The following is an 18,776-nucleotide window of genomic DNA, read 5'->3' on the forward strand; positions in this document are numbered from 1 at the left end:
CCTTCACCAGGATTTACGTCGTAATAGTGATTTTTGTCAAAATCAAAACCAACATTAAAAAAGTCAATTGGTATGTACATACAATAGAACTCCGATTGAAATCATATAAACACAGTGCTATGTTGCTTAGCTTATGGACCCGCCACATGTTTGAATGGCTAATCTCAGATGATGTATCATCCATAACTCGTTTTAGTTCAGTTCTGTACTTCTGTTAGAAATTTAAAAAACAAGCTTCTAGAACAAAAATATAGAGAACCAGATTTTAAAGATATCATGTCACCTACGAGTCGAATCTTTTATCTGACTAACGTGACAAACCAAACATCCAAACACGTGACATAAATTCTACGGCAATAAAAGTTGGAAGAGTTTTCAGCCAGTGACACATCTGCTTTGTCTTTTCTTTATTAATCATCTGAAACCCACAATTCATATTTTTTCGCAAATTAAAAAATGTTACTGTATTATATGTTCATCCTCCAAAGTTCAATTTCAGCTCAACAGTCACAGTCACATAAAAGCTCTTGTCTATCAATAAATGCATAGAGAGAAACTAAATAAATTACGAAGTCTCCCTCTATTTCATAATAAATTTATTTTAGAGTTTTTATTTTGTTTCAAAATAATTGATATTCTATAATTTTAATTTAATTTTTGTATTTTAAATCTATTTCTATTCTTTTAAATAATCAATAGATTTGTATTTAAATTATATATTAAAAAAAATATTAATCTATTATACGATTTTTTATATCTCTGTAAAAAATGTCAAAATGATATTTATAATAAAATCGTCGGAGTATTAAGAAACATAGGGGTCAACAGCTTGTGCAAATTTGCTCACCACAATTGTTGTAACACGTTACACAATTAGCAAACTATATAATAGTATCTTGAATCTTGACGACGGTTCTGTTTCGCTGGGAAAAAACAGACAAAAGGGGTAAAAGAAACCTCCACGGGTTTTTATTACCCTACAAGAGTGTATAAAGTAAAATCTTGGTCCCAACAAAAACTAAAATCCTCTCCTGACACAACTCTTTAAGACTAGATTTTTAAACCCTAACCCTAATCTTAACTTAAACACTGATGATACTCTCAAATCACTCCTGAAATCGATCAGCTAAATCTCTAAAATTAAACAACACACATAGGGAGACAGAGATATGCCACTCAAGTAAACAATGCAAACGATTGATATTGACCGAAACGACAATAGAGAAACAGAGATTAATATTAATATACTAAAACTAAAAAAGGGGTTTAACTTCACAATCAATGCATCAACGCTGGTCATCACCCTCTCTCCGACCCGATCCGGGAGCTCCACTAGATAAAGAAGCAAGCAAATTAAGATGACCCGGAAGATAGTTCCCGACTCTAGCTGCTGACGCTTCACCCATTGCAGCTTGTTGCTGCTGGTGGATAAAAAGTCCAGCTGCTTGTTGCTGTTGCTGTTGTTGTAAGAACATCTCTTGTGGACCTCCTGCGGCAAAGCTCCAGACCTGTCCGAACTCCGGCCTCGCCGGAGCCGCCCAGAACCCAGACGGTGTATCCTCGTCGGCTCTCACACGTTTTCCGAGTATAAACGGTGAGGAACCTAGCAAAGGCTTATGATCTAGAGACGAGGACAAAGTGGTGGAGTTTCCTCGGAGTGAGGCTGACGCGGTGGAGAAACTCGCCGGAGTTGTGCCGGTTCCTGTCGCGGCTATGATAGAAGGCTCGGCTTGACGCAGTAGCCACTCGATAGTTTGACCGTCCGATTTGTGGCCGAGCTCTCTTGTGAGCTGGAAGACACGAGCTGCGAAGATGATAGGCATACGTATCCTTCTCCCTCTTCCATCGACTTTGCTGTGTCTATCTTTCGCCGGAGGTTTCTTCACGACAAGAGCTCCGTCGTTGTTGTTAGACATGTTTGGAGTAGATTCTTGGAAGAGAGAATATTGGTTCTTGATTCTCTTGTTACTGAAAACACATTGAGAGGAGGAGGAGAGGGAGAGGAAGCTAATGATTGAGAGGAAAGAGCTGGTGGAGACAGGAAGGAGAACACATGTGGGTGGTGGGTCCTTTTCACAGCTCACTTCCTCTCTGTTTTTTTTTTCTGCTTGTTTGAGGGGACATTTTTTATTTGTCATGACGCGGTGGACTTCACGCTCTTGACTTCCGGTGAAGACCTAGCGTGGCACACTTGGTCAATGGAATATAAGTTAGGCTGCTACAAGAGGTAATTTTTAATCTTCTCACTATTTACTGAGTTATTGTTCTTTTGGATACTAGCACAGTAATGAATCCACTGGCTAAAACTTTTGTAAGCTATCCAACTTAACTCATACCAAAGCCACAATTTTTTTTAAAAAAAAATTGGGACGATTAGTCTAGTAAGTTGTTTAATTCAACTATTGAAAAGATTGAAGAAGGAGACAATCAATGAGGTAATTGGATTGGTAAGTAAACTTTGGCATCGATGCTTATTGAGCTATATATAGTTCTTATTTATTTATATTTGGAAATTTTATTGGCCATTCAATTTAAATATCTGCAGGTATACCAGTATCACGTGTTTTACGTGAAGTAGGAAAAGTCCAAAATTTTAGAATTCCTTTGTCGACACTAAATAAAAAAAACTCATATTAGTTGAGTCTGCTCGATCCGTATTTCACAATAAAGATTCGGAAACTGGCGTAAGTTGGAAAAACTTTGTATATTTATAATAATATCACATCCCATGTGAAAAAGTGAAAATTATAAGTGCTACATTAATATATCATAAAACTTTACAGTAAGTTATACTCAAATTGCAATATAAATATAAGACTGAAGTAATTTAATTAAGTTATTAATTCCATTGAGTCTGACCTTAAGAAGAAATGATTAGTCCACTTGGCGGATACGCTTCATTAGCATATCGTAACAACAATTTAAATCTATTCATGACCTATGCACCGAGATCATTTGTTAATATATATGTTATTTATTGTCGCACCTTAAACAAATATTTCACTAAACGTATTTTCTTATTATTAATTTACACTTTATGTGCAAATGCAATCATGAGCTATGGCCTATGTGTGTTCATGTTTCGTTTTTTTTTTGTAAACACTGTACCGCTAACTTGAGACCCATTCAATCTAAACATATATGTTTGTTGGAGTGGATACGACAGATAATAATAGACAACTTTGATTAAAGACTTCGAGTATTACCAAAAAAAAACACTTCGGTTATTTATCAATCTATTTTACATTTTCGTTTAATAGTTAATTTTAATGAAATGTCTCATTAACTAAAGACTAATCTGTTTAAAACTACCAGTAAACAATTAGGAAACCTCTTTAAATAAAAATTTGTCACCAAAAATATTTGTGATGAAGTGAATGGTGATCAACTGATCAACATGTATCACCGGTTAGCTTTGGAACACCAGAACAACAGATTTTTGCCAATCTAAACCATTAAAACTGAAGTACAAAAATGAATTACCCCAGACTTTTCCACAATAATTACTAAACTATGCCACTGCCTTAAACTATGTCGTTTTGTTAAAAATCGCCACCTATAATTACCAAAAACTGTGTCGTTTCTTTTATGACTTGCGTACTAAGTGATTTCGACACCCACACCTAATCATTTATTACCCACGGACCGAGATCAACAATACGATCTTATCACCATATATTTTTGGGATTTCAAAATCATAACTAATTAATTATTACTCTCCTTAACAAAATTATCTTCCTATATTCTCGCTATTCATATATTCTTGCTAATCAAGCATAATATCTAACTATTAAAAACCTACATTCCTAAAGAGTCGTGAATAGTTAATAAAATAATCATTTTTAGGAAGATAATTATATATGTATATTCGGTTTTAATGATAACATCACAACTAAAAATATCTTTCTAAAATTTTCTCGCGTTAACCCTACTTTCTCATCGCTAACTATATATACATCTTTCCCTACACCTACAAACAATATCGTTCAAAGCTGAAACCTCCCAAAAATGTCGATCATGACTACTTTTGTTCCTCTCACGAAACTCAGGCCGTTTAAAGATAACTGGCGAGTCCAAGTTAAATGCCTTCATTCATGGAGATCCATCACACCTTATTCAGATACTTTTGAATTGGTTTTAGCAGATGAATGGGTAAACTATCTTAGTCGACCTTTTTAGACTTATATTTTAAAGAGTTTTTATCCTTTACCAATATACTAATATAACTTTGTTCATTTCTTAGGGAAACAAAATCCAAGCAACTTGCAAAAAGACACTCATGTCCCGTGTTCAACGTAATATACCTATTGGAAAATGGGTGGTTATTGAAAAAGTTCATATGACAACAGCTGGTGGCCAGTATAAAACAACACACCATCCATACAAGATGAATATCTCAGATGAGACTGTTGTTAGAGGTTCTGATTTATCTGATGATCGTATTTTTCTTAATCTTTCCGACTATTCTCAAATTGGAAATGACCCTAAAGAGCTATCCTTCCTCATAGGTACTGTGTTTTGCAGATATTATCTTATCATCCTTAATATTTCTTATTATTTTGACTATTATCATCTACACACTGACCTATTTAATTTTTTAACAGATGTGATGGGGAAAATTCATGACCTTGGTGATGTTCTAACCGTCAGAGCACAAGGAGAAGACAGAAAGAGGGTTCAATTTCGCTTAATGGACACACGGTTTGATCTTATAACCTCTCTTTGTGCAAGTTAACTTAACTATTTTATCCCTAATTAACTCTCTAAATTTAACAGAGGAAACAGTCTTGTGTGTTGTCTATGGGGTACTTATGCTGAGCAAATTGAAGCTTTTCGCGATGAACACCAAGATCGATCTATTGTTGCTTTGATTAGGTTTGCTAAAATCAATTTCTTTAGAGGTATTTCACTTGGTTCTTCATATTTTTACATTGATTTTTCCCTATATTATTTTAAATAAACGTCCTCTGTTATAGGAGAGGTTCAAATTACTAATGCATTTGGTGCATCACTTCTGTACCTCAATCCAACTCTTCCAGAAGTTTTAGAGTTGTCAGAAAGGTTGTCTACTTTGCTATATTTTTACTTTTTTAAAAAATGTGTCCTTAATGGATTGATGATTAAATAAAGTTTCTTTTCTAGGTTGTCAGATGATCAACTACAGCTTGCCCTGCCTGATAATGGAAAAAAGGATGGTAAACGCATCAAATATGATTGGAATGATGCTGAGGTCAAACCGATTTCGGAAGTTCTTTCAGCAAATCAGGTTACACTAAATTGTTCCGAGGTTGTGTCTTTAATTGTTTAGATGACCATGGTTTTTTTTAAGATGAGCTTTAATAATATATATGCAGGTGGAGATTTGTAAAATCATATGCAGTGTTGAAGCAATCGACACTGACTGGACATGGTTTTATTTTGGCTGTAACCGCCATCAGAAACGTGCCAATAAACTACCCAAGATTGATTATGAAAATCTGAGAAGAGGTGATAAACCAATGTTTCATTGTGAACTTTGTAATGCCAATATCACTAACGTGTTACCAAAGTAAGTTGTTTCCATTTTTTTTTTTAACTTACAATTTAAAGTTTGGACATCATACTTATTTTTACAAACGTTTTTGGTGTTGTCTACTAGATTCAAACTACATCTGGTAGTTAAAGATAACACAGACACTTGCAATGTAATGTTACTAGGATCTGTTGCAAAGTCCATCATTGGACATAAAGCTGAGGACTTGTGGGATGGTTCTTATGCAGAGGTTAGTATAATGATGTTTGTTCTGTGTCGTTTGATGATTATTCATTTTTATGAAACTAAAACAATTTTCTGGATCGACTTTGACACCTAGATTGAAGATCCAGAGATACTTCCTGCGCCTATTCAAGATTTGGTGGGGAAGTCATTCTGTTTTGGGCTATCTATAACTTCTGATAACGTCACAAATGGATCAGGAAACTATATTGTCTTAGAGGTTTGTTCTGGAGATAAAGTGTTAAGTATTGAAACTGTCTCAGAGGCTATTTCTGATATAGGAACAACTTCTTCTACCATGTCATCTGCTCCTGTAAGTTTATTAGAAACTGGGGTTTTTATTTACGTTTAACTACATTACTAAGTCTTTTCTTTTATAGACTGATATAAATCTTTATTCCATCATTTTAGTGCATGCTGTTGGATACAAACTCATCAGAAGATCCTAAAACTCCCTTTTCTAAGCGCAAGGACGAGAAGGATGATCTACCCGACATAACATCATCCTCGAAGAAAATGTGCACTAAATTGATCAAGGAGGAAAAGCATAAATCAGATTAATTAGATAATATTCTATTCAGTTCCTTCCCTTTTATGATGAGTTATTGCTTCAGTTTTTGATGTTTTTGCTACTTTGTTTTGATTTTGTTACTTTGGTTTTTTTCTCCATTGCTTTGTTTTGGTTTTTATTTTCATAATAAGACCTACATTTAATATTTTGATGTATTGCAACTTTGGTGTGTTTCTGTCTTATTTTATATTGAATTTTTTCACATGTTTAAGATAATTTATGTATTTTAAAGGAGTTGCAACTTTGGTTTGTTTCCATTGCTAGCAGACATATATTTGAATAAACGTAGTATAACTTAACAACATCCTAATTCCCAGTATAAGCCAACACACCTAACTAACCATGGAAACATCCTAATTGTCTAAACCAGGCACTTAATTCAATCTAGCCTAAAATATACGTTATGGAAAAGATAACATACCCGTGTTGATTAAAAATAGCCGAATATATTGCAGAAGTTGGTCGTAGACTGGTCCTTAAGACAACCTTCTCATCCATCTCTTTGATTATATTAAATTCTGTGTTTGCTTATTCAGCGTAAAATATAAAAATGAGAAAAAATTGTATTAGTTTTTCAAATAAGGTATGAATCAATAAATTATATCGATAAATAATGGAAACTGTATCACAAAAACCTAGATTTCAGCAATAATCACAACCATTTCACTATATTTAAGGTAACTATATATTTTTCCTCAATAAATTTTTTTCCCTAAATCAAAAGATTAGAGATTACCTGGTAATCTGTCATTTTTTTCGCCACATATCTCCTTCTTCTCCTTATTGCTCAACGTTTTCTTCTGCATCATTGTCTAAGATGTCTAAACGGAAAAAAATTGACGACGGAATAAGCATTGGCACTCCCACCATCTCCACAACACCGATCAGAGAATTGCAGCGCGACTGTCCTGTGGATTACAATATACAGAATAACATTGAGTTTAAGGATGTTCCACTCAGTTCTATATATTACAGACTGTTTGAAACAATTGAAAACAACAAAGTTCCACTCAATACAACTTCACCATATCAACAAATAAGTATGCTTTCACCACAAACTCCTAGAAACAAAAGAAGATGTCTCCTTGGTAAGTATTTCTCATAACAAATAAATCTTTTTATATAAAATGTTAAGTCAACCTACTTTAAATAAAAATGTGTTCAATGTGTAAATCTTTGCAGGTTTGGATTCGTGGAAAGACCAGGTAGAAGACACACCAATGCCGACCAGTTGTTTAACCTCATTAGCAAGTAAAATTTACACACAGAGCATATTAATTTCGTAAGTTTGTTCATTTCTTATTGGGTGCATTCTTAATGTTTTCTTTTTACAGAGGATTTACATCAGAAGAGCTTAAAATCTATCAAATCTAAGGCGCTTCCTCCACGCAGAAAATCACCTTCTGTACTTAAAGACATAACTAATATAGTCCATTTGCGTAAAACAAACTCACATTCACCATCAAAGAGTGCATTTGATGCATCAACTCATAGCATGGGCGAAGAAGATGAGATTGTTGGAAATGATTTGTTTGGAGGTACCATTTCTCTTTTTATTTTAGACATGTGGAATTAGATTTTTTAAATTTATAACATTATAAATTTTTGTAAATCTTCATTTCGCAGATCACCAACAGGTTTTTGAATGTAGTTCGCCAGAGAACACTGATACAGAAGATGATGAATCCGACTTGGATGATTCAATGGATTCAGAAGGAAATGTTGTGCTACGTAATGTTACAACGGATTATGGTCGTGTTGGGAAATTACCTAAACCTACTAAGATCAATTTGAAAGACACTGGTAAAGCATCACAATTGATTTATCAAGACTCCACAAGTACTTTACTAATTTTTTAAAAATTGTTATTCATAGTGTTTGTGACACTGAAAATGTATGTTACTTGCAGATTATATAGATGAGGGTGATCCTGACTATAATTGTTCTCATTGTGGTGCTATCATGTGGTATGGAGAAAGGCTAAATAAGCGTCGAACTGCAAAGAGTCCAACCTTTTCATTATGTTGTATGCAAGGACAAGTGCAGTTGCCTTTACTGAAGGAACCACCAGCAGTACTAAAGAAGCTTTTGGAAGGGGATGATCCACGAAGCCGACATTTCCAGAAACATATAAGACCTTATAATATGGTTTTTTCATTCACTTCTCTTGGTGGAACAATAGTGAGGGGGTTGAAAAAGGGTAGAGGACCTGATATGTTCCAATTACAAGGAGAAAACTACCACTTAATAGGCAATTTAACTCCACCAGATGGAAGAGAAGCGAAGTTTGGGCAACTATACATAGTTGACACAGAGAATGAAGTAGAAAACAGAGCTAAATGTTTAAGGTATTGTGGAGTTCATTTTAGTTTTACTTTCAAAACTAATCAGGGACCTAAATAATATCTTTGTTTCACTTTTTTCAGCTCTGGAAAGCAGAACATTGAGGTCAAGAAAAAAGATAATCTCAGGAATGATATTATTGATGTTTTGATGAAGATGTTAAATGAAGTTAATCCATATGTCAAGCAGTATAGATCAGCAAGAGATCGTTTTAACACTAATCCTGAAGATTCTTTTCATATGAGGATTGTTAGTGAGAGGCTAAAGGATGGAAGGACATATAACACCCCCACGGCTGGAGAAGTTGCTGCCCTTATTCCTGGAGATTTTAGTCTTGATATGGACAGACGGGATATTGTTCTACAAAAAAAGTCAGGGAAACTGCTGAGAATAAGTGAGATCCATGCTTCCTACCTTGCACTTCAATATCCCCTATTGTTTACCTATGGTGAGGATGGATTCAGACTCGGTATTAAGAAGGGAGCAACCAAAATTACCAAAAAACAGAAGAAGCCTAACATAAGTATGCGGCAATACTTTGCTTTTCGCCTGCATGAACGTAAGAATGAGTCTCATTCCCTTCTACATTCTAGAAGATTGTTTCAGCAGTTTGTGGTCGATGCCTTCACAACCATTGAGTCTAACCGCCTCAGATATCTACGGCAGAACCAGCCATCTTTGCGATCTGACAGTTACGACTCCATTAAAGAGTCTGAGAATGCAGGCAAGGTTGATATGAATGACCAAGGATCTGAGTTTACCCTACCAGCTTCTTACGTGGGGAGTCCTAGATATATGAAGAACATGTACTTAGATGCTATGGCGATTTGTAAGCATTTTGGATTTCCAGACTATTTCATCACTTTTACATGTAATCCAAAATGGCCGGAGATCACTAGATATGTTAAAGCGAGGAAGCTGAAGGCAGAAGATAGATCAGATATTGTCTGTAGGATTTTCAAGATGAAGCTTGATTCATTGATGGATACTTTAACCAAGAAGAAAATTTTGGGAGAAACATCTTCATGTAAGTGATCGGCGTTTTGATTATGATTTTTCCAGATCTATATTTCTTTGAAGTAATGATGTTCTAATTATTTTTTTTATTGATTGAAACAGCTATGTACACTATTGAGTTCCAGAAGCGTGGTTTACCACATGCTCACATTCTCTTATTCATGAAAAAGACTAAGCCTACCACAACAGATGACATTGACAACATAATTTCTGCAGAGATTCCTAATAAGAAGGAAGAACCTGAGCTTTACGAGGTCATTAAGGACATGATGATTCATGGTCCTTGTGGAGCAGCGAATAAGTATTCACCATGTATGGAGAATGGGAGATGCTCTAAGTCCTATCCTAAATCATTTGTTGAGAACACCTTTGTTAATAAAGAAGGATTTCCGGTTTACAGAAGGCGTCAACAGTCCGACAACTTTGTTCTGAAAAATGGGGTGAAATGCGACAATCGGTATGTTATTCCTTATAACCGGAAATTATCTCTTCTTTACAGAGCTCATATTAACGTGGAGTGGTGCAACCAATCCGGCTCTATAAAGTACTTATTCAAGTACATTAACAAAGGTCAAGATCGGGTTACAGTTGCCGTTGAACCACCAGAACACATTGTTGCAAATGAGCTAGGAGATGTCGAGATTACTAAGGAAAAGCTTGACAAGAAAAGGGATGAACTCAAAGAATTCTTTGATTGCAGGTATTAAACTGTTACGATTTAATTAGAAAGAAAGTTATATTGGACGTGCAATTTTGATAATTATTTTGTCTTTTTTTTTGGCTAACAGATACGTCTCTACATGTGAAGGAAACTGGAGAATATTCAAATTCCCTATTCACTATCGATCAACTGCAGTAGAGAAGCTTAGTTTTCATCTCCCCGGAAAACAACTTATTACTTACAAAGGAAAAGATAAACTGATAGCAGTTGTGAGCAGGAAGCTTATTGAGAATACAATGTTTCTAGCTTGGTTTGAGTTGAACAAAATCGACTCCTTTGCTAGAACATTGACATTTGCTCAGATTCCTAACTTCTATACTTACGATAAAAGTAAAAAGAAGTTCAAGAGGCGTAAGAGAGGTTTTAAGCTAGGGAGGATTAATTATGCTCCACGTAACCAGGAAGATGCTTACTTCTTGCGTGTGCTGTTGAACGTTGTCCGAGGACCGACCAGTTATGAGGACATCAAAACTTATGAAGGTGTTCTATATCCGAGCTACAAGGAAGCATGTTATGCCCGTGGGTTATTAGATGATGACCAAGAGTACATTGATGATATAATGAGAAGAGCTTATGACAGTACAGCAAGTGAGCTACGTAAAGTATTTGTTATGATGCTTATGAGTAACACTTTATCTTCCCCAGAGGTAGTCTGGGAAAGCACTTGGGAGGTATTGTCTGAAGATATTGAACACTATAGGAGGAAATATTTCAATCGACCAGGTTAGTAATTTATTTTATGATGTGCAATATTCGATTTGTGCTCATTTTTTTTATTTATTTTGACGATTTTTTTTTCCTTAAAGGTCTACAGCTGAGTGATGATGACAAGAAAAGGTTTGCTTTATTAGAGATAGAATCACTATTGAGGCGCAGTGGTACTTCATTGGCAAGATTTAACAGTATGCCTAAATTACCAAAGAGAAGTAGTCGTGATTCTAATGTCTTGGCAGTGGACGAACTGAGCTACTGTCGTTCTTCTTTGTTGGAAACTCTTGAAAGAGATATTCCAAAGATGACTTTGGAGCAAAGGGAAATATATGACCAGATTCTTGGAGCTGTTAGTAAAGCTGATGGTGGAATGTTTTTTGTGAGTGGTTTTGGTGGAACTGGTAAAACTTTCCTTTGGAAATTACTTTCTGCATCTATCAGGTCTAGAGGAGAGATTGTTCTAAATGTGGCTTCGAGTGGCATCGCATCTTTGTTGTTGCAAGGCGGTCGAACAGCTCATTCCAGATTTGGTATTCCACTCAGTCCAGACGATTTTTCTAGGTGTACGATGAGACATGGAACAGACCAATCTAATTTAGTGAAAGCATCATCACTGATTATCTGGGATGAAGCTCCAATGATGAGCAAACATTGTTTTGAGGCTTTGGATAGAACATTATCTGATATTCTTGGGAAGCATGACACACAACCATTTGGTGGAAAGGTAATTGTTTTTGGAGGTGATTTTAGACAAGTCTTGCCTGTTATTAATGGAGCTGGTAGAGCTGAGATTGTGTTGGCTGCATTGAACTCATCCTATCTTTGGAACCACTGCAAAGTTCTTAAGCTCACCCAAAATATGCGATTGCACAAAGGCGGATTGTCAATTGAAGATGCAACCGAGCTCAAGGAGTTTTCGGAGTGGATATTAAAAGTTGGTGATGGTACACTTAATGAACCTAATGATGGTGTTGCAGAGATTGAAATCCCAGAAGAATTTTTGATAACTGACTTCAATGATCCTATAGAAGCTATCAGCTCAGCTATTTATGGTGATTCAAGCTCATTGCATGAAAACAAAGAGGCTAAATTCTTTCAAGAGAGAGCTATCCTTTGTCCAACTAACGAGGATGTTCATACAGTTAATGAATATATGTTGGATAAGCTACAAGGTAAAATTTTATCGCCATTAAGAACTAAAAGTGATGCCTACTTTATGTTTGTTTCTTTCTCTCCTAATATATGTTTTCTGTTTCAGGTGAAGAAAAAATTTACACAAGTGCTGATAGCATTTGTCCTTCTGATACGAGTTCTGTAAACGACGAAGCTCTTTCTCCTGATTTTCTAAACACGATTAAGGTGCCTGGTTTACCAAATCATTGTCTTAGACTAAAGGTTGGATGTCCTGTTATGATACTGAGAAACATAGCGCCTACTGATGGTTTAATGAATGGGACAAGACTTCAGATCACTGAGCTCATGGATTTTATGGTTCGAGCAAGGATTCTTACAGGAGAAAGCGTTGGAAAAATTATTGATATTCCTAGATTGTTGATAACTCCATCAGACACCAGGTTGCCTTTTAAAATGAGGAGGAGGCAACTGCCTCTTGCTCTGGCATTTGCGATGACAATCAACAAAAGCCAAGGGCAATCGCTTTCTCAAGTATGTCTCTACCTACCTAGACCAGTCTTCTCACATGGGCAGCTATATGTTGCTGTTTCTAGGGTGACTTCCAAAAAAGGTTTAAAGATTTTGATTTTAGACAAAGATGGCAAACCTCAGAAAAAAACTACAAATGTTGTTTTCAAACAAATATTCACCAACCTTTAAATGTTGACTTCATAAGGTAAATTTTTTTTATTAAGTTTATCTATGTTATTCAGATTTTGTTGAAGATTCATCAAAGAATAATAATTTTGAGTGCATTTATTCTTTTGTTTTTTGCAGATTTCAGTTGTTGACATTTTATCTCGGGTGGAAGTGTGCTTGCTGGTTCAGAAATTTTTTCTAAACTAAAATATTATTTGGATCTAGATTGTTATTCTTTATCTTTCTACAAACCTACCTATTCTACTACAGTTTATAACATAAACGATTTTTATTGGTTCTTATCTAAGACTATAAGTAACATAGAATGCAAGTAACCTCAAACTATTATCAAGATCTAAAACTAATGCAAGTACGAAATCAATATCAAACTGTTAATATCGCAGTGTTTCGCAGGAACTATTTCTAGACTATCTTAAATTCGAAACACCTAACAAATTAGTGTGAGTAGATACGTGATTACTAACCATTTTATAAGTCTGGTGTCACGTGAAGGTCTTATTCTTCTTATGCAGCTTCTTTCTCATATCCTTCTGTTACTCCGCAGACACTCAATTTTTTTCCACTCCCTTTTGCTGTCTTCTTATGCCGTTGAATTCCCTCAATCATTGGAGAACATCCAAGATCATGTAATATATAAAAAATAATTAGAGAATGACAGTATGATTGTATAAAATATTTAAAAAAAGTTCTCCAATGATCAACATTTGTTGGATCTAGACTAAAATTTAATCCTTTAAGATTGTTATTCTTTATCTTTCGTCAAACCTACCAATTCTACTACAGTTTATAACAGAAACTATTCTTATCTAACACTACCAGTAACATCAAATGCAAGTAACATCAAACTATTATCATAGTTTAACTAATGCAAGTACAATTGGTATCAAACTTTAACTTAAGGCAGTGTTTCTCATGAAATAAACTACTAACCTACTATCTTAAATTCAAAACACCTATCAAATTATAAAAAGTTATAAAAGATTATTCAATTCAAAAAGAAAATAAGATATAAGTGATTACTAACCATTTACAAGTCTGCTGTCATGTGAAGGTTGCATTCTTCTTTTCAGCTTCTGTCTCATGTCACTCTCTTACTCCGCAGAGAGTACTCTGTTTTCCAGTCCTTTTTGTTGTCTTCGTATGCAGTTGAATTCTCTCAATCATTGGAGAACATCCAAGATCATGTAATATATAAAAAATAATTAGAGAATGACAGTTTGATTTTATAAAATATTTAAAAATAGTTCTCCAATGATCAACATTTGTTGGATCTAGATTAAAATTTTATCCTTTAAGATTGTTATTCTTTATCTTTCGACAAACCTACCAATTATACTACAGTTTATAACAGATACTATTTTTATCTAAGACTATCAGTAACATCAATTGAAAGTAACATCAAACTATTATCATAGTTTAACTAATGCAAGTACAATTGGTATCAAACTTTAACTTAAGGCAGTGTTTCTCAGGAAATAAACTACTAACCGAGTATCTTAAATTCAAAACACCTATCAAATTATTAAGAGATATAAGTGATTATTCAATTCAAAAATATATAAAAAAAAAATGAATACTAACCATTTACAAGTCTGCTGTCATGTGAAGGTTGTATTCTTCTTTTCAGCTTCTGTCTAATGTCCCTCTCTTACTCCGCAGAGCACTGAGAACTAACTGATTATCGTGTCTTCCCTCTCCTCATCACTATGTTGAAACATGAAACTCTTGATCTATAAGTTTACTCGCTTCTGCCTCATTTCCCTCTGTAACTCCCCAACGAGTACTCTGTCTCTAAAACTAATATATGTCAGACCATAGCAAAACAGATACTAGACAAGTGATTCAGAATTCAAAAATTTATAATAGCAAAACAGAAAAACTGCAGCATCCTTAACCGGATTCTCTAAAGCAAACTATATCAGATATCCATTTAAATTGTGTTGCTCAATTAAACCCGAGCTAAGGATGGTGCGACTAATAAACTTATCAAGATATTATTTGCTCTAAAGGAATAAGTTATTATACCTTTCATTTTTAAAAATTTAGAAACTTCATCAGTTATGACTCCCAGCTTCCTCATTTATGACTCCCGACTTCGCTTCTGTTAAAACCCTGATGCAAGTATCAGACTTTCCACACTTAATACAGATTGACCAGAATAATGAAACATCATTAAACGGCAGAAAAAGAATGAACAAACAATGTTACTTCGAACTGGTAATTTGATAATCACTAATCATACGGTAAATGTTAAAATTAAAAAAAAAATGTTTTATACAGAATCAAGGACAAACCATTCAACATTCCTTGTAGATCTTGAGCTCCAGATTGATGTCTTTTTTGAAAGAAATGTTTTTGACTTTTTAAAGCATAAGACGAAACTTCAAGCGCGGATCTACTGCATGCAAATGACAAAACTGTTGAAATTAAAAGAATCTATTAAAATGATGGTTAGGGCTTCGAAACGATTTCGTTAATCTCATAAAAATATGTAACTAACCTTAAATCAACTTGATTGATTCCACCAGTTGAACGTAAGAAGAATAACTGTTTGGTTTGATTCTTGATTCAACAGTTTTTGTTTCGACTGATGAGAATCCGATGAACATCGAGAAGAGAAAAGAGCGTATCTGTTGAAAGAGAGAGAGAGAGAGAACAAAAGTAGATCCGAGCGAGAGAGGAGGAGAGAGAGGGGTTAGATGACCGACAAAAAAAAAACATTAAGTACATCTTTCTGTTTTTTTCCCGGAATAAAATTCTGTTGGGCTTTGAATTTTCATCATGGTTCAAATATGTATCATATCACGGTCCAATATCATATTTTGTCATTGTCAAATTGATTACCACGGTCCAATATAATATTTTCGGCCATTTTGGAGTTGATACATGAAAAATCAATTTTGGGTTACATGTCCCTTAACTTTTATTATGGAAAAGGCCCGTAATTAAATATAGTATTAACAGAACAAAACAATTTTTTTATATCATATAATAAAAATACACAAAATGTAATATTCAAAATAATATAGATTTATAAGTTGTAAAACATAGTACTTTAATACTATCCTAAACAAACAAATCAAAATACACAAATTTCAATTTTTCAAACATTCACCCGCCCGGACGGGCGGGTCCAAAATCTAGTTTCATTTATATAGGGAGACAAAAATAAAACTAGGTTAAAATTTACGACACTGTAGACTTCTTTTGAAGTCTACTAAAATTAAAATTCTTAGAGTATATTTTATTGTAACTTAGTAGACCTTTTAGAAAGTTTACTATGATAATTTCATTATTTATTTTTTCTTTATTTTTGATAATTTTAATATATGATTTATTAAATTTTTTTCTTTATTTTTAATAGTTATAGTATATGATTTTACATTTTAATTCTTAAGGAATCTCACTTAATTTAAAAATAATCATATTTTGTAAACAAAATTTAAAAATTCAAACTGAAAAATACGTCTCCAGATATAAAGACTTTATTGTAGGTCTACAAAACCCTAAACCACAAATCCAAACCATAAATGTTAAGGCTTGGTTTAAATTGAATTAGGTTAGAATTTACTTGGTTAAATCCGGTTAGGTTAAATTCGATGAGAATAGAATTTAAAGATAGTTTACGCTCACTAAAGTAGATTGATTTGTAAGTCTACGAAACCCTAAACCACAAACTCAAACTCTAAATGTAAAGGCTTAGTTTAAATTGGATTATGTTTGAATTTACTTGGTTAAATCGGGTTAGGTTAAATTCGATGAGAATAGATCTTAAAGACAGTTTACACTCACCAAAGTAGACTGATTTGTAAGTCTACGAAACCCTAAACCACAAAACTCAAACCCTAAATGTTTATTTGATAATCAAAAGAGTCTCAACTTTATTGTATTAAATTTACAAAATATAAACTACTCAGTAATAATATGTTAATTTAAATAAAAAAATTCAATCTAAATCTAACCCTAAAGATCTAACATTTAAAGATATAACATGTTATATGACCTTTTGTTACTAAATCATAAACATTGTCTCACATGGTTACCAAATCAATATATATTCTTTTTAGTTGTTCACTTATATACAAATTTAGTTTATAAACTTTATATTAACCTTTAAATTGATGATTAATTAATAATTTCACAAAAATTACTTTTATATATTTTTAAACGTAATTAACTAGATCAAATTAAAATGTAGACTACAAATTAAGTCAACAGTGTAGACTGTGTACGACGTCTACGGATATGTAGACTATGTTTGTTATGTGTAGACTTACGAAGGACAGAACAGTAAAATGACTTTATGTTTTTTTTTTTTGGTCACAAGGGCTAAATAGTAGTTTTAACACCACTTTAGGTTGGGTTTGCAATTGATTGAATATGAGATCTACTTTTAGGGTTGCAATCAATATTTGAGTTGGTTTTAGCAATTTTCCCTCCTTTAAATGGTCTTATTACCCAGATTATTTTCTATTTGCGTTTGAACAGAGGCTCTTCTCCTGACCGAGGATCGATGTGTTTAATCCAACGGCTATGAATCTTCTTCAAATCACCACCACCACTGGCTCCCACGTGTGCGATATCTAACCCTCTCCCGACGAGTAAAAACACCGATCTCACCACACGTGTGCCTCGTCTCAAAACACGGTGCCACTTAAATCCAGGGAGACTTCTGCGTGGCGTTTTTACACACCAAAACGGCACCCATTTTGCTCATGTTCGCAAGCCCCAAAGCCTTGATGTACTCACCGCGTTTTGAGTCCACGCCGGAGAGTCTATCCATCACGTCCTCCACCGAGTCTCCGACCACTATTTCCGTCGCGTCGCTGACAACGGCTCTTTTCATAACGGTCTCGTACTCCGATCTTGACTCCTCGTCAGGAACTATACATATGTGTCTTCCGCACGTGTGTATGGCCGCGACAGCTAGTCCAACACTGGTGGCAATCGGTTCTCCACGTTTCTAAGTCTCTACGATCAGCCTTGTGTTCCATCCAGCCGCCATAGCTGATAAATACTCGGCTACACTCGATTCTTTGTAGCTTTTACACTTCAAGAATCATATATATATAAGTTAAAAACAAGATCAAGATTCTTATTCCGTATACATCAAGAACATTTAAACAACAATCACATGTTAAAATACCGTTTCAAATAACCATAAAATATCGTATTAACCATTGAATTGTACTTCATAATCAATAACTAATTCAAGAAGTTCATTTAAGAAAAAATAGCTCAGGTGTAACAAAATATGCACCATTAATTTAGAGTATTCTTACAGTTCTAACGGTGTGGATGTAAGCGTTAGAGGCGGTTTCCGGCGACTAGACGAGCTTCATGATCGTTATTTGTTATCTTTAACTTCTCACTCTATCTCTTTATCTCTTTCGATGATGAAATCTCAAATGTGTTTGTTTTCTTTAGGGAGAAGAAACGTTTGTATAATATTCTTTCCGTTTTTTAAAGAGTGTCGTTGTGACATTTTTCACAAAGATTAAAAAAGTTGTTGAAATATATTTAAGTTATAATTACTTATACCTCTTTGACCAATAGTAATTTAGATAAATAAAATTATTTATAAAATCAATGCAGTTTGCAATTAATTTTCAGCTGAAAGTTATTATAATTTACATTGGAATTGTAAAGTGACACTCTTTGTGTAATAAGAAAATGATCTCAGAGTGACACTTATTATGAAACAGAGGGAGTATATATAAAGAGAATTTGACGGAGGAGGAAGGCGAGGACAAAGACGGTTAGGCGCAGTTAGGTTAATAAATGGGTGAGGTTTGGCTTTTAAGGATGGACTAGGCGTTGACATT

General features: G+C 34.2%; 3 protein-coding genes and 1 pseudogene across 3 annotated transcripts; 2 read left to right on the plus strand and 2 right to left on the minus strand.

The window, feature by feature from the left end:
- Positions 1-990: 990 nt before the first annotated feature.
- Positions 991-2,355, minus strand: LOC130502384 (transcription factor TCP7-like). Its single transcript, XM_056997178.1, has one exon. It carries the CDS (start codon positions 2,136-2,138, stop codon positions 1,287-1,289), a length of 852 nt encoding a protein of 283 aa, XP_056853158.1. The 5' UTR covers positions 2,139-2,355; the 3' UTR covers positions 991-1,286.
- Positions 2,107-7,219, plus strand: LOC130502383 (uncharacterized). Its single transcript, XM_056997177.1, has 10 exons — positions 2,107-2,227; positions 2,546-4,508; positions 4,605-4,701; positions 4,777-4,901; positions 4,977-5,061; positions 5,143-5,266; positions 5,355-5,548; positions 5,639-5,762; positions 5,853-6,068; positions 6,167-7,219. Exons 2-10 carry the CDS (start codon positions 4,280-4,282, stop codon positions 6,314-6,316), a joined length of 1,344 nt encoding a protein of 447 aa, XP_056853157.1. The 5' UTR covers positions 2,107-2,227; positions 2,546-4,279; the 3' UTR covers positions 6,317-7,219.
- On the plus strand, positions 7,144-13,082 carry LOC108825255 (uncharacterized). Its single transcript, XM_056997179.1, has 12 exons — positions 7,144-7,414; positions 7,509-7,577; positions 7,661-7,864; positions 7,953-8,129; positions 8,236-8,674; positions 8,753-9,696; positions 9,789-10,143; positions 10,186-10,386; positions 10,475-11,130; positions 11,214-12,290; positions 12,377-12,862; positions 13,069-13,082. The coding sequence occupies exons 1-12, from the start codon at positions 7,144-7,146 to the stop codon at positions 13,080-13,082; spliced, it is 4,893 nt and encodes a 1,630-aa protein (XP_056853159.1).
- Positions 13,083-17,421: 4,339 nt separating this feature from the next.
- Positions 17,422-18,293, minus strand: LOC108838583 (uncharacterized; annotated as a pseudogene).
- Positions 18,294-18,776: the final 483 nt, after the last annotated feature.

The sequence above is a fragment of the Raphanus sativus genome, unplaced genomic scaffold (genome assembly GCF_000801105.2).
Source record: "Raphanus sativus cultivar WK10039 unplaced genomic scaffold, ASM80110v3 Scaffold0532, whole genome shotgun sequence".
Lineage (NCBI taxonomy): Eukaryota > Viridiplantae > Streptophyta > Magnoliopsida > Brassicales > Brassicaceae > Raphanus > Raphanus sativus.